We start from the raw sequence: 15,220 nt of genomic DNA on the forward strand, positions 1-15,220 counted from the left end.
CCACTGGACCCGAACTCATTTATCTGAGCTGCCACTAACCTCCTCTCTCCTCAGCACTTGGCAACGTTCAGCATCTGCAGACTCCGGCCCGCTAAAATTAGTGCACAATTACGTCAAATCAATACTGACTTCCAAATTTGTAGAACTTCCATGGCTCTCGCTAAATGGCTGCCAGAGTGATTAGCTATCTTCACAGAGATATTTACTTGCGGGTCAACTTACTCTCTCCCTCTCTCCGTCGTGCACTCTTTCTTTCAGAATGTTGAATTTTCCACTTAGTAATGACAATTATTTATTATCAAAATCAAGCTTGAGATAAGAAGCTAAATGGGGGCTTTTTTCGTGCACTTAAAAAGGCACAATAACATTGAACTGCACATACACTCTAGGAGTCCAAACTATTTGAGCAGTTTTCACATAACATACTGAATCGCGAATTAAATCTGAAATAAGGACCACTAAAAAACAGAGTGAATGTGTGTTAAAACAGTGAATGTAATACAATAAAATAATTTAAATGAAATAATTGTAACGACAAAAAAAAAAAGAACAGATAAAATAAAAATTAAAAACTTTTTTTTGTGTGCAAAACTTGCTATACCACTTGCTATACCACGTTTTCTTTGGACGTGACTTATCTTGTCTAGGGTACCAAGTGAGACAGGACCACGAAAGAGTAAAAGTCAATCAAAAAAAATAATAATAAACTAAGCAAAGCAAATAAAATTTTAATTAAATAAATAAATAAATAAAAATGACCACTAGCTATACCACTTAAAATGTGCTCTCCTTTGGTCATGTCTTATCTCGCCTAGGGCACCAAGTGAACAAGGATCACCTCAAGTACCCTCTCAAAAAAAGAATAAATAATTAAAATTTGAGGCTGGAAGCTATTATACAGCAAGTCTTCTCGAACATCTGTAACATATGGCTTGTGGCTATAAATGAGCAAAAACTAAAAATTCTTAACAATTATTAGAGGGACCCCCCCTCCCCTCCCCCCCTCCCCCAAGTCTATAATTTACACAATTTACACATGCGTGTACAACCCCAAACAGGGCCCCAGCCGCGTGCTATGTACAGCTCCCTATTGTACTCTCATTTCCTGACAGGAAAAGAGGAGGCTCTCGCTCTCTAGAATGAAAAAAATGACATGTGGTAAGGACTCTGCGCTGACCCAAGAGATCTGCGTCGGTCTGACTCAAACGTGCTATTTTAACAAACCCACCGTTACAGGAAAACGGAAGATAGAAATTAAACAGAAAAAATCATTCACCCATTGCAAACGGCTGTATTCATTGGTCTGTCTGCCATTATGAATTATATATGTGCTCTATCTTTTTCTTTTTTTTTTAAATTGGTGCTGTAAAATTGAAGTCTCTTTGTCTATTTTAAGATTTAATGGACGGTCAGACTGACAAGACAAAACACAAGCGAACCCATCCCTCCCGCCAATTATCGTCAAATAGCTGACGCCTGAAAAAAATGCCCCCAAAAATGCCCATTTCTGGTCGGAGCAGTCAGGCCGTTTTTGTCGAGGTCAGGCACTGTCAATAAGGAAATATTTCTTTTAAAACGATTTCGCTGTTATAGTGGTGGGATAGGGATTTAAATTTAACCAAGCAGAGATTTGAAGTGGGGCGACTACCTCAGTTAATGACAGGCTAGTCCTCGAGAACACAGCTCCGAAACCACAATGAGCTATAATGGAGCAGTTAGCCAGAGGTACTGACTCATGAGAGGAGAACAGGGAGCCACTACTCACAGCCCTCACTTCATCAAAGTTACATACGGCCGTGTCTCACCGCGCTTCGAGCTCCTCGACAGCCTCTTAATGCAAGGTGCTGCTGAAGGCCGTCAAACGCTGCATTACATATACAGAAATATAATTTAACGGATAGTGGAAGTGCTTTTAAGGTCAAAGGAAAGGAAAATTGACACATACTTCTCACTTTCCTTCTCTTTTATTATTTTTGGACTTTTTTGCCACTTCGTTAGAAAGAATAGTGAAAAAGGAGCAGAAAATTATTGAGGGAAATAGAGGAATTGGAACGTCAAAGTCGCCCTTTTTCCAACATAAGAGTGCCAGTGATGGGGGGGAATGGATGGAAAAAAACACAGCCTGGAAAAACAGGCAAAAAAAAAATCTGGTCTGGTATTGACAAAGTCAGTAACTGATTAAAGAGGTATAAAATTCTTGCTACAAAAAGTAAAATCACATTTTTGGACATGGTCATTTATTTTTGGACACACACTATTTTAAAATTGCACAAAAAAAAAAAAATATATATATAATTGATAAAAAAATAAATAAAATTCAAATAAAAAAATATCAACTCTTTGAAGTAACTTGGGGTTTCATGTAAATATTATTCAGCATTATGGTATTACGACAATTACTGTATCCTCTATAAAAGAGGGTGGGCCTCATGATTGGGTGGGCCAGACCCCTCTGGAACTGAGCCTGTACAACATAAATAGAGCCAAAGAGTTATTCTGAACCTGCCGCTAAATACTTTACAAACCTCAAATAAAAGTGAAAGGCCTATTGTTTAAAAACACAGCTATTTTATGAATATCTTTTCAGATAATTTAACATTATTAGCATAGAAGAGCAGGAAACACTTCAAAGCTCTCACACTTGAGTTGCTGGTAACTAAGAGATTGAGAAACCCTAACATCGAGTTCAGCACAGCGGGTTATTCAACCTAATCAAACTCGGTTTGATATCACGCAACAGTACAGCTAATTGACTGAATTATCAAGGAACATTAGGTGTAACTCAGCCTGTATTGGACTAAAATAGACCTTAATTAGAGTAAAGAATGTTTTAAGAAGGTAGGGCTCAAAACAAAACTCACTCAAAATCCTTCTATTATTATTATTATTATTATTATTATTATGATATTTTAAGTCTGTGCTGCAAAGGGCATTTGAATATCTGCCTGCTGTCATATTGAATGGTAATGTACATTACATATGGAACACAGCACCATGTCCCAGTTCTTAACTATCAGCAAAGACCTGTCAAAGGAAACTCGGCTTTATTCCCTGAGAAGAACTGGTGAACTTATTTCACAATTTTTAAACAATTATTAAATGTGATGAAAACTTTACTATTGCAATATTGGTGTGCTTGTAAAATTATAAACGCTTTTGTGAATTTTTGCCAACAATTCACAGCAAAATTTTAAGTGTAGTGTAAAGACCAACAAGAACGTATATAATAGTTTTATATATATATATATATATATATATAAAACTGGTGCATCACAGAAAATTGATCTGTAATATCTGTTAAATCCATGCGTCCGTCCATCTATCTATCTACACACACACATAGAGAGAAAAAGAAAAAGAGAGATTGTTGTTGGAAAGATATGTGACCCACCAGTTGAGAACCACTGATCTAATTAAAATCTTTTTGAATTTTATTTAGCAAAGTAACAAAAAATGACTTGATGCAAGAATAGAGCCACAGTCGTTCTACATAATATTGTTACTGATTACCAGAGCGTCCAAAAGAAAATCTCATTTAGGCCTTAAGGTTAACCAAAAAAAACCAAAAGGTTCTCTCTACCTGAGATGTGAAACTCAGGAGTCCATCATTCTGGCTCGGCCATGAACGAACAGACTTACCTGACACAATGGAGCGAAAACATCATTAGGATTTCGCTCTCATCCGACGGACGGAAATAAAAGAGCGGGAGAGCAAACAGCGAGAACGCATCAAAACTGTCTGATCTGATTAGATGCTGACAAAATATGGAGGCTTTGTACAACACAAGCAGGCCTCAAATAACAAGAACAAGAAAAACAAACTGTCACATAATAAGCACTGTTGTGAAATCAGGTGGGCTTTTTAGCCCGTCAAGACTATAATCAGACCAGAGAGGGCCATCTTCCACCAGGCCTGTGAGGAGTTAAGCAAACAGGTCTTTTCCCTCTCGTTCCTTACAAGGAAGGTTGTGAGATTAATTGGTGTGAGCATGATATACACATATTTCATATTTGTAATATTTGCTGTGTTAAGCCACGAGGAGAGTTGAACAGTAGTGCTCTCTAACCGCTAACTGAGCAGCTTTGTCACACTGCATTGATTAAACAACTGAAACTGAAACTATTGCTATTTTCTTCCTAGGAATATGACTCCAGTCTAGACGAGCAGGAATTTCACGCAAAGGGGAGGTTAACCCAGGAAGAATACAATGTATTTTGGAAACATTATATGCTAATATCAAAGAATACTTTGAATAAAATAAAATAGTCAAATAACATAAAGTCATTCCAATAATACCTATATCTGTGAATATAAAGCCTTTATCCGGGGTTTCCAAACCTGCTTCTGGAGGGCCACTGTCCTGCAGAGTTTAGCTCCAACCATATTAAACACACCTGAACCAGCTAATAAAGGTCTTTAGACCCACTAGAACCTTTCAAACAAGTGTGTTGAAGCTAAAAATCTGCACTGGTCACTGGCCCTCCCGGAGCAGGATTGAACACCCCTGCTATATATATATACAGTATTCCACCATACAATATTCTGGTGTAAACCAGTTACATGTGTGTCTTTAGCATGTTTTGGGAATTAATTATGAATAATACCAAAAACTCAAAGTTTGAGGCAAGTTATTGATTTTAGAATGCAGGTTCAGATCCACACATTGGATTTGGGGGGTCTTTAAGAAAGCCCCCCAAAAAATTCTAAAAACAAACTAGAGAATAACAAGCTTCTCAAAAAAAAAAAAAAAAAATGATGACAACTGTTTTCAAACATGTTTCCCTGAGCACTCGCCCCACCTGCAATTGGCTGGCCAAACAAATAGTGCCGCCCTCAAACTCACACCATTGGTTGAACCAATGCCACTGTTGTTGGGCAGGCAAACAGATGAATGTTTTCATAGCGCCTCAAAGCCACAGTATTTACACTTTTCAATAGAAACAACACAAATGGCTTACTTACAGCTGTTTTGGGGATAAAAGTAAGCATTTATACATCAAAAAATAAATACACACATCATCTTTAAGAGTTTATGATAATAAATACGAGTAAAAAGTTTAGGAAGACAACTCACCTCTGCTTGAAAGCCTTTCAGCAATGGAGCTATCTGTTTACGCAAATCCTGCAATAGAAAAAAAACAGACATTAGAACTATAAGAACTATTATTTTACTATATAAGATTCTGAACAGTGTTTGAAATTAATAGATACGACATTGTCAATTTTTTTTTCAATGTAGCATTTGTGGAACTCAGGATATTGAGAGCAGACAATGCCAGGCATCTGATCGTAGAGGGAGGGGGGGAAAGGGGGGGGTGAGATACACAAAATGTATTCAAATGGATATCTTAATTTATCAAATGTCCGAGGGCTGGGTTTGTTCTCTTCCAAAAAAAAAAAAAAAAAAAAAAACGGCAAGTGCATGCACAAGTGTATGCACACGCACAAATGCTCTCTCACACAAAGAGTATCACCTTGTGCTGCTCCTGACTATGGGCAAAGGACAGTATTTGCTTTAAGGAGTGTATATGTATGCATTCGTACTCTCTCTCTTTCTCTCTCCTGATATGCCCTCGTTTTTCCCTTGCATGAGTTCTCCATGACTCAGTCCTCTCTGCTGCAAAAAACCGCTCATGCAAAAACAACGAGAACAAAAAGCAAAGTGTAGCGCCACATGCATGTATATGCAGGGCCGGTTCTAGACATTAGGAGGCCCTAGGCAAAATTCATGTTGGAGGCCCCCCACCCCCAATAAAAAAACACTTGAAACAAATATGATTCCTAACCTTTTTTATTTATACAACATTTAATTTTAAAAGCAGTATATTTTTACTTACACAGTAAAAAACACTTTTAATGTTTTTGAAAGAAGTCTCTTATGCTCATCAAGCCTGGATTTATTTGATAAAAAATACAGAAAAATAATATAGGCTAGTGAAATATTATTAAAATTTAAAATAATGGTTTTCTATTTTACTATACTTTATATTTCTGTGACGCAAAGCTGAATTTAGTGTCACGTGATCCTTCAGAAAACTTTATAATATTCTGATTTATTATCAAATGTTAGAAATGGTGCTTAATATTTATTTTATAACCTGTGATACTTTTTTTCAGGATTTTTGATTATTAAAAAGTTGTTTTAAAAAAGTCTTCACTATCACTTTTTATATAGCCTATTTAACACATCCTTTCTGAATATTCCTATTTTTTTCTGTATTTTTGATCAAATAAATGCAGGCTTGTAGAGCATAATAAGAAACTTCTTTCAAAAACATTAAAAATAGTAATGGGTCCAGACTTTTACCGGTACATATTAATCAAACTTTATCTAAGGTAATCTCTTTTTTGTTTAATGAAGATGTTGTTGTTGTTGTTATTTTGCTGTTTTATTCAATTTATTCACAGTTCCAGAATCCCACTAAGTGCTTTTATAATGCATTGCTACCTTAAATATGCTATACACAAATCAAGTGGAAGAGAAAGACACGATCGCTACTGAGCAGAAAAAAATATATAAACTGATATTATTGGCGTAATGTCAGGGTATAATCTAATCATCAGCAGAATTTAGAAGATAGACCCATAGATATGAGATCCTTTATTTGAAACATTTAAAAATGTTGTATAGTGTGTTGGCTTTGTAACTTAGACGTCTTGTCTTTTAATTTTGTAGCTTTTTTACTATAGCTCCCGACGCGATGTTATTCATTGTACGCGCAAATTCAAAGCGTCGCGTCTGGGCACGTTAATGACGCTCGCGCTCTTTTAAACTCGTAATAAAGCGGTGAATGATTTTTCCAGAAATGACGCTGATCTACAGTACAAGTTTATATTTAGAATACATTGCAATCACTCCAAAATAGATGACGACAACTCACACACCTGCATTATGAGCTGTGCTTCTTTGTGTGCTTATTAGGCTTTTGCCTCGCAGCACCTGATGGATGCGTTCGTTACACATACTTTCAGAAGCCGGCACCCGCTTTGTAACGGACACATTAATTGGTTTAACTGCAGTAATGTAACAGTCTATGGTTAAGATAAACATCTTCACATTGTACATTTTATTATAATTTTTTTTTTTTTTTTTTTTTTGTCCCTCTGTCTGGGCCCCATCCCGCCAATCGGGCCCTAGGCACGTGCCTAGTTTGCCTTTGCGTTAATCCGGCTCTGTGTATATGTGCGCTACAGCCGTGCAGTCGATGCGAATAAATTACATAATTAGTTCTAAAGAAAGATTTACAACTGTAGTCTATTACTATATCATCTTGTCATAAAGTTACAGATGAATGAGCTGCTTTTTGGCTCATGTTTCTGAGTGATATGAAATTTTCATTTAAAAAAAAGAAGAATCATAAAGAGAAATAAAAAAAAATCTGCTTCTGGAAAACAAACCATGTCTTTGTTTCAAGTTTTGCATGGCAGCGCACCTCCCTCCTCTTGCAGGCCCTTACAGTCGAGTAATTTTGATGCCGTGGTATTAAAGTATATCAGATTAAGATGAACATCAATGCCTCTTTCATTTGAACATAGGGTGGGTGTTTCAACATGAAATGACATTACACACGGCTGTGAATAAATCTCCCAGCCGGACAAAAAGCCCTCACATTAAAAGTCAGTATAGGAATGCCTACCACGCACAAACACATTACTGAGCGCTGGGGCCGAATAAAACGGCGCCCTGAGTGCTGTAATCGCCAGGACGCAGGCCATTACGCCACTGCGGCATAAAGATATACACATCATTACCGAAGCTGCTCGCGTTTCATTAGCAGTGTAGGAGTCGCCATAGAAGATATATTTAATATAATGGGCAACACAGAATTGTATTTTACAGGAAAAGTAGCAAAAAATCCTCCCCCTTAGTCCGTCCACTCCCAACTTTCTTTATGGTTTTGTCTGTGGTCTGAGAGTTGAGTAATGATCAGTGTATCAGATTTACAAATAAAATTATGAAATATTTTACTAATTCAAGAGAAAATACTTTTGCATGATCTATATGCATTAGTTAGACCACAAAGTAAAAAAGCAAAACAAAAAGGTAGCTACTTCAAAAATATGCTCAAATACAAGATAAAAAAAATAAATTTAAGATAGCTTAACAATTTTTTCTGTAATTATACTTTGTATGTGTGTGTTATTACATAAATGGGTGAAATAATAAATGTAAAGTATAAGTGCCCAAACCTCTCATTTGAATGGGAGGGTTTTCAAATTTGTTGAAAATCTTTTGAGTAAATATTATGCAAATTTACAAAGTTGTGAACACACCATTTACTGTAATGTTTTGTGAACTGCTAAAATGATGCCAATAATTATTGGTCAGCCAGCCTGCTCTTAAGACATCATCAATACCAACATTTTGGTTTCGGTACAATACCATTGATCTAGTATTGATAGTAAATCATTACCTGTCACTGAAAAAAAACATTTTGACTGCTAGAATCTGTAGAATCAGATATTTTCCAGGTTCTTCATGTAAAAACGAAAAAAGAAAGGTACCTATCAGTGGTTCCGTGCTGAACCCCTGCTCAGCATTCGCAACAGGATGGAAACAAAAGAAAACAATAGAATGAACATGAAAACACTTTTACAGTTTCTAAAGAAAATATGAAAGCACCACTCAACTTTTCTCAGTGCAAAACCAGCTAAAACTCTAGGCTGCTCTTAGTGGTTGCCAGGGTGTTGCTAGGACTTTCAGAGTGGTTACCATGGTGTTGCTATGTAATTGCTAGGGCTATCAGGGTGGTTGCCAGGGTATTTCTAGGGTGTCCTCAGTGGCATTTACGGCTCGGGCTCTTCCTCTTATCCAAGTCTATAGGATTAGTTTGCCCATTTCTTGCCCAACACCTGTCTATCCACCTTGCATTATAGAAATAAGCTATTTTCTGTGAATGTGTGATACTTTCAATTCATTAGCCGCTATAGGTAAATAACTTGAATTAAAAAGTGCAGTAAATAGAACAACCATCTGTGCTCCAGACCATTGATCTAGTATCGATAGTAAATCATTACCTGTCAGAAAAAAAAACCTGTTGACTGCTAGTGTTAAGTAGTGTATACACACAACATGTCAGCAAGGTCGATCGTGATGAGCAGGTAACACAATGACAAAGCAAGATTCCCGCAACTAGCTGACGTCTGCATGTCTCACTCATGTTTGGAGAGAACGAGTGCTGGCAGAGAGCAGACAGAAGTGGTGGAGGGTAGCTTTGACCCCACTGCACTCTTCATCTTCCCAGAGCGAGCAGCTGGGCCTCCGTTCCCGCTCTCCCGCCCGCACTGGCTACTGTACAGATGACATTTATGTAAGTGCCGCACCAGAGGGGCCCACGTGACCAGGAGGAAACATCTCTCAACATCTGGTTTCAACATAATACTCGGGGCCTGGCCAAAAGAGAGTTCCCCTGCCCGCCTTGAGCGGTATTCTCGTACTCCCATCTTTCTCTGCAGATGCAATCTGCCAGCGTTTCTTCGCAAAGACAGCAGTGCATAAAAATACATTTATATTGTTAGCGAATGGATAAAAAGCTTGCAATAAAAGTAAATCTCCAGGAACTGAGCCAAGTTCGAGCATGTGCAAGTCGTTGTTAAATCCAGAGGGGTCTGAAGACGGAAACACAATCTGTCGGACTACTGCGGCACGGAAAGAGACGGTGAGGTCAAAACATGACGTGACGGAAGCTTAACAGCTGAACGAGCAAAACCCATGCAGGCAAACTGCACCTCATGGATGACTGAAAAGGGAAATTAATTATAGAGATTGTCAAGCTATGAATCAAATATTATCCGATTATCAGCATCAGATGACATCATGCATGCATGCAATTCTGATTTGGAATAATTAGTTAATTTGAGTAAATATTGATACATCCTGCTATAATTAAATCGGATTTGCTTATATGACCTATATTGTGATCAAATTAAATTAAGGCGCAATATTTAAAAAATATATTTTAATATTGATTACAAATATTTTAATCATAAGCCCCTTCCTATTAGTGTTATATTTAACACTCAACTCAATTATAGATATCTGGCAAAGCTCAATAATTTTCAAATAAATAAAATTTTAATTTTCAAATAAATCAACATATTTCTGCTCAAAGTCCTAGTTAATTTCTGACCCCTGATCAGCATTGTATATCAGCTATTGATAGTATTATTAATATCACTACCCGTCATCAGAAAATATAAAAAAAATATAAAAAAATACATAATTATCCGTCAACCACTGGAAAGCTACCTACAAAAACAGAGAAACAGATCTTTCTCTCTGAGCAAAAGAGTTTTGAGCAATGATCACATCCGTTGGGGGGCTCGTGAGTGGCGCTGTACTCAATCAACCAGCAGAAACACGTTCTGCAGTGTCCCCAAATCCAGATCCACCTAAAGTCCCTGAAAGCCGTCCCCTCCTCTAGCACGATGCATCTTTAAACCCACCAGTTTGGCAGATTACACAGCTGCATGTGCCAGCCTGGTGAATTATTTACCATCAACGTGAGCCTCTCCCTCCTCCCACTCACTCCATTATATAGAGCATCACATGCCAACTGGTCCTGGCACGCTGGCATCTGCGGTGGCATTGCCTTAGTGGAACCAGGCCAGGCCTGTTTTAAGCTTCTGGTGTCTGCCGTAATACCATCTAAGCTTGGTAGGTACGGTGATCAACAGATCGGTTTAATCGTATCTGATTGACCGAGAGAATATACACAAGGAGGATTTAACAAAATGATGGACACCCATAATTTTCCTAAATCCTCCTCATGTATATTCTCTTTATACAAACTCAAAATCTATTCTGGCACAAATTTATGTTGCTTTTATGCTTCCATTAAATGGAAATATTATTGAGACACATAGGCTGAGTTACATCTAGGTCCACAAAAGAAACTGCATGCTTCTTCCACATTTGCCACACAGATTACTGTGGAAAATCTCTGAAATTCTGAATTTGGAAATGGTAAAATGGGTTAACTAAAACAGAGAATACACTATTTTGAGAGCAGAAAACATGACTAGCCAAAATACTTAATACATGAACATGCTTTGTAAAGTCATCCCTTGCAGGTGCTCATCATTTTTACTGAATTTTGTGGGGCAGATTCTTAAATCCAGCACTTTCCGTAAAATAGAAGCTGTAGTATGAGATTATACAACAGTAATGAAATAATGAAATAATGTTCAGCTCAGTGAATCTAGTTTTATGTTTTGGATTCTCCTGGAAAATGGCTACCGGCCTGTTCTGTGAATCATAAATCTCACTAAATCCAGCGCTGGAAATGGTGGAAACAGGAAAGCACATGGTATCGCCTGTCCACTGGATGTCTTCTCTTGTCTTTTGCTGCCTTCTGGAAGTAGAATATCCATTCAACAAAGTCCAAGAGCATCACCCTGCTCGTTATTCAAAAGTACACACACACACACACACTCATGCATAGACAGCAGAGAGCAGCCATGATGGATGAAAGGAGAGTTACACTGATAAGAGAAAGGCCGCTGTGCCTCCATTATAGAACACACACATACTTCCAAACATTCTTTAGGAAAAAGAACTGTGGCATTTTACTGAAGGTGGCTGATACCAAAGTGCATCGTCAGCTTCTGTGCAAGAATCTGTAGAATCAGATATTTTCCATGTTCTTCATGTAAAAACGAAAAAAGAAAGGTACCTATCAGTGGTTCGGTGCTGAACCCCTGCTCAGCATTCGGAACAGGATGGAAACAAAAGAAAACAATAGAATGAATATGAAAACACTTTCACAGTTTCTAAAGAAAATATGAAAGCACCACTCAACTCAATGCAAAACTTTCCAAAACACTATAGGCTGCTCTTAGTGGTTGCCAGGGTGTTGCTATATAGTTGCTAGGGCTTTCAGGGTGGTTGCCAGGGTATTGCTAGGATATCCTCAGTGGTATTTATGGCTTGGGTTCTTCCTCTAATGCAAGTCTATAGGATTAGTTTGCCCATTTCTTGCCCAACACCTGTCTATCCACCTTGCATCATAGAAATAAGCTATTTTCTGTGAATGTGTGATCTTGTTGTGTTTTAATGTTCTTGCTTTTTGTTATGTTATTGTTTTATTTTAATTAAAACCCTCGGTTTTTCAAAAGTGCTAAATAAATAAAAATTGAGTTGAGACTTCCAATTCATTAGCCGCTATCGGTAAATAACTAGAAGAATTAAAAAGTGCAGTAAACAGTACAACCATCTGTGCTCCAAAACAGTGTGTTTATGATTATGATAATACATCTAAATAATGAGATTTCATAATCATAAATATCATAAATACAAGTTTGCAATATAAAGCAACATTACAGACTCTTTTTGTACAAGTAAAATAACAAGCTTGACGCCAGAAGCTTCGCACATTCAAGTTACAAATGGCTGTGCCCGTGGATAGGTGCGAAATTTGATGGGCAAAAAATTTACAAAAAATTCCATTGTCTATAATTTGTTAATAGTGTAGTAATGTAAGTACAGCTCACACAGACATCACTTTCAAACTAAGCAGTTTTCAGCTGGTCAACGTGGCGAGTCCGCATGACCAATTTGAACCCGTAGTGAAGAAATCTTTCGCCTTCTTGTGAAATTCCCCTATAACGTGCATTCTTATTGAAATGACAATTTCGCCCAAGAAAATTCATGCAAACAAAGGTAAATGTGTAGGTCTAATCACTATGTTCTGAAGTTATATTTACGGTTAGGGATTTGAACAACCTTTAAACATGAGCAATGGTTATAGTTATTCTTACATTAACAAGACTAGTGTATGCAAATTTAGGGCATCAGTGCTTACCTATTGCACCCAAGCTTGTGTGTGTGTGTGTGTGTGTGTGTGTCTGTCTGTCTGTGTGCGCAGCTGTGCACGCATGTCTGCGCGTGGGCGTGTCAGTGTCCCCTATTCCATGCTCCCACACCCTTAAGGTCACAGTCAATTAAAGCAGACGTAGAACAGACCCCCATTGCATTCAGACCAATTTCAGCTCCACCTTAAAACTTACACGCTCTCTTAACCACACATAAACATGAGAAGGGGTTGTGCGCAGCATAACCATATAAATAAGAGTTGTTACAGTAGGATAAAATGAGAAATAGAGAGAAAATCAAGAATGGATAGGGGTTGGGGGCCCCCGTTGGCCCCCACGAGATGAATGCCCCCAGACGCTGGTCTGGTAATGAGGTCACGGAACTGTCAGACAGACCCCCAAACAAAGACGCTGTGATCTAGGACCGGCCGGCCTCTCAGACACACACTCTCTTGATGGAGGCTATCAATCACAATCCCCCCACCCCCCACCCAGCTACCTTTAATAATACACACCACAAACATCACAAATACCTAATCTCCAAAGGCTGAAATATAATATAATATAATATAATATAATATAATATAATATAATATAATATAATATAATATAATATAATATAATATAATATAATATAATTAATATAATATAATATAATATAATATAATAATATAATATAATATATAATATAATATAATAATTTTATTAGTATTGATATACTATTATAGCGCTTATTAATATTTTTAATAAGCTTTTATTTTTATATTTCCAGTTTTCATTTTCATGTTTTGTTGTAATTTCTTACTTTTAGTTGATTTTTCTTAATTTTTTTTAGTTTTAGTAATTTTAGATATTATTTAAACTTTTTTAAATGAACTTTTTTTAATAGTTTAAGTTAACGATAACAACACTGAATATAATACATAATATATTATAGATATAAATATTATATAAATATTATAGAACATTTTTACAAGATAATTTTATAAAAACAAACTTTCATATTTTTATAAATTATGTTCAAATGCAATAAATAATTTTATAATATAAATAACATAGGTTTAAAAAGGAGTCTTTTCATCTCAACATCAAAGAATATTTTCACAAAGTGTCCTAGAAAGCCTTCTTTATTCGTGATCACACAGGCCATCGTAGAGGAGGAAAGAGTTAATGCAAAGAAAGCTGGGGAAAAAAAGAACTTTTCTTTAGCAATTAGTTCTGATGAGCAGGTTTGTTAGGCAGCAGCTATTGAAGGTCTATTTATAGAGATTGCTTCAGGAGAAAAACCTGAGATGCGGCCATGCAGATCAGAGGGAGAGAGGGATGAAAGAAGGGAAATGAAAGAGGAAAAGGGGGGATGGTGAAAAAAAAGGGAGAAAGACATGGCCTTCTGCCTCAGAGGAATGCAGGGCAGCCTCTATCTAGTGATGAAACCGTCTCACAGCGAATGAGTGGACATCTTGCCTGCCCCCTTGTCCACATGATGCTGTTTGTTTGCATTTTTTCGTATTTGGTTCATCTTTACATCACCTCGCTTGTGTCAAAAAGGTCAGTTTGCAATTGTGGACACAGCTTGAAGTGAAACATGTGTGGTCATTCATTGACAGTGACTCTACACAGTGACTATTCATTCATTTGTCCTGCATTTGAAATCGCTCACTGATTCACTATTCCCTATATAGTGTTTGACAAATAATGAGTGTCGATTTGCCCCTAAAGCATTAATGAAGACATCAGTAACATGTATCCACTATAGATGAATGCATTACATACAGGTGATATATAAATCATAATTTCCGCTGTGTACAGTGACAGTCCATGTAAAAATACCATTGAAATCAAGTATAATAAAATAATAAAAAAATTATATATATATATATATATATATATATATATATATATATATATATATATATATATATATATATATATATATTTATATTTATATTTAATATATATATATATATATATTTAAAATAAATATATATATATATTTATTTTTAAAATATATATATATACATTTAAAATACATTTTTTATTTTTTTTATTTTTTTTATATACTATAATAAATGCATTCATCTATAGTGGATAAATGTTACTGATAGATATATATATATATATATATATATATATATATATATATATATATATATATATATATATATATATATATATATATATATATATATATGTATATGTATATATATATATATACAGATCAGCTACACTATATAACAAATACATTATGGGTATGGGTATAAAAGACTGAACTATATAGTACACTATGCTGTTTACTTTTCGGATAACACTACAAAATGGCCAACATCTCAAAAAGTGCACTACAAAGGGCACAAGGAGTGATTCGGACACTAGGTCGGTGGGTCTGCGGACCAAACGTTACAGACG

General features: G+C 36.3%; 1 protein-coding gene across 7 annotated transcripts in view; it reads right to left on the minus strand.

Moving 5' to 3' along the window:
- The window catches only part of cux1a (cut-like homeobox 1a), a 123,041-nt gene that overhangs the window by 58,877 nt on the left and 48,944 nt on the right, over positions 1-15,220 (minus strand). For all 7 annotated transcript variants that reach the window (XM_082158244.1, XM_082158241.1, XM_082158245.1 and 4 more), the window contains exon 3: positions 5,076-5,123. In XM_082158244.1, the coding sequence (XP_082014370.1) occupies positions 5,076-5,123 (48 nt within the window). The remainder of the gene's footprint in view (positions 1-5,075; positions 5,124-15,220) is intronic.

This window comes from Leuciscus leuciscus, assembly GCF_965113295.1.
Source record: "Leuciscus leuciscus genome assembly, chromosome: 24".
Lineage (NCBI taxonomy): Eukaryota > Metazoa > Chordata > Actinopteri > Cypriniformes > Leuciscidae > Leuciscus > Leuciscus leuciscus.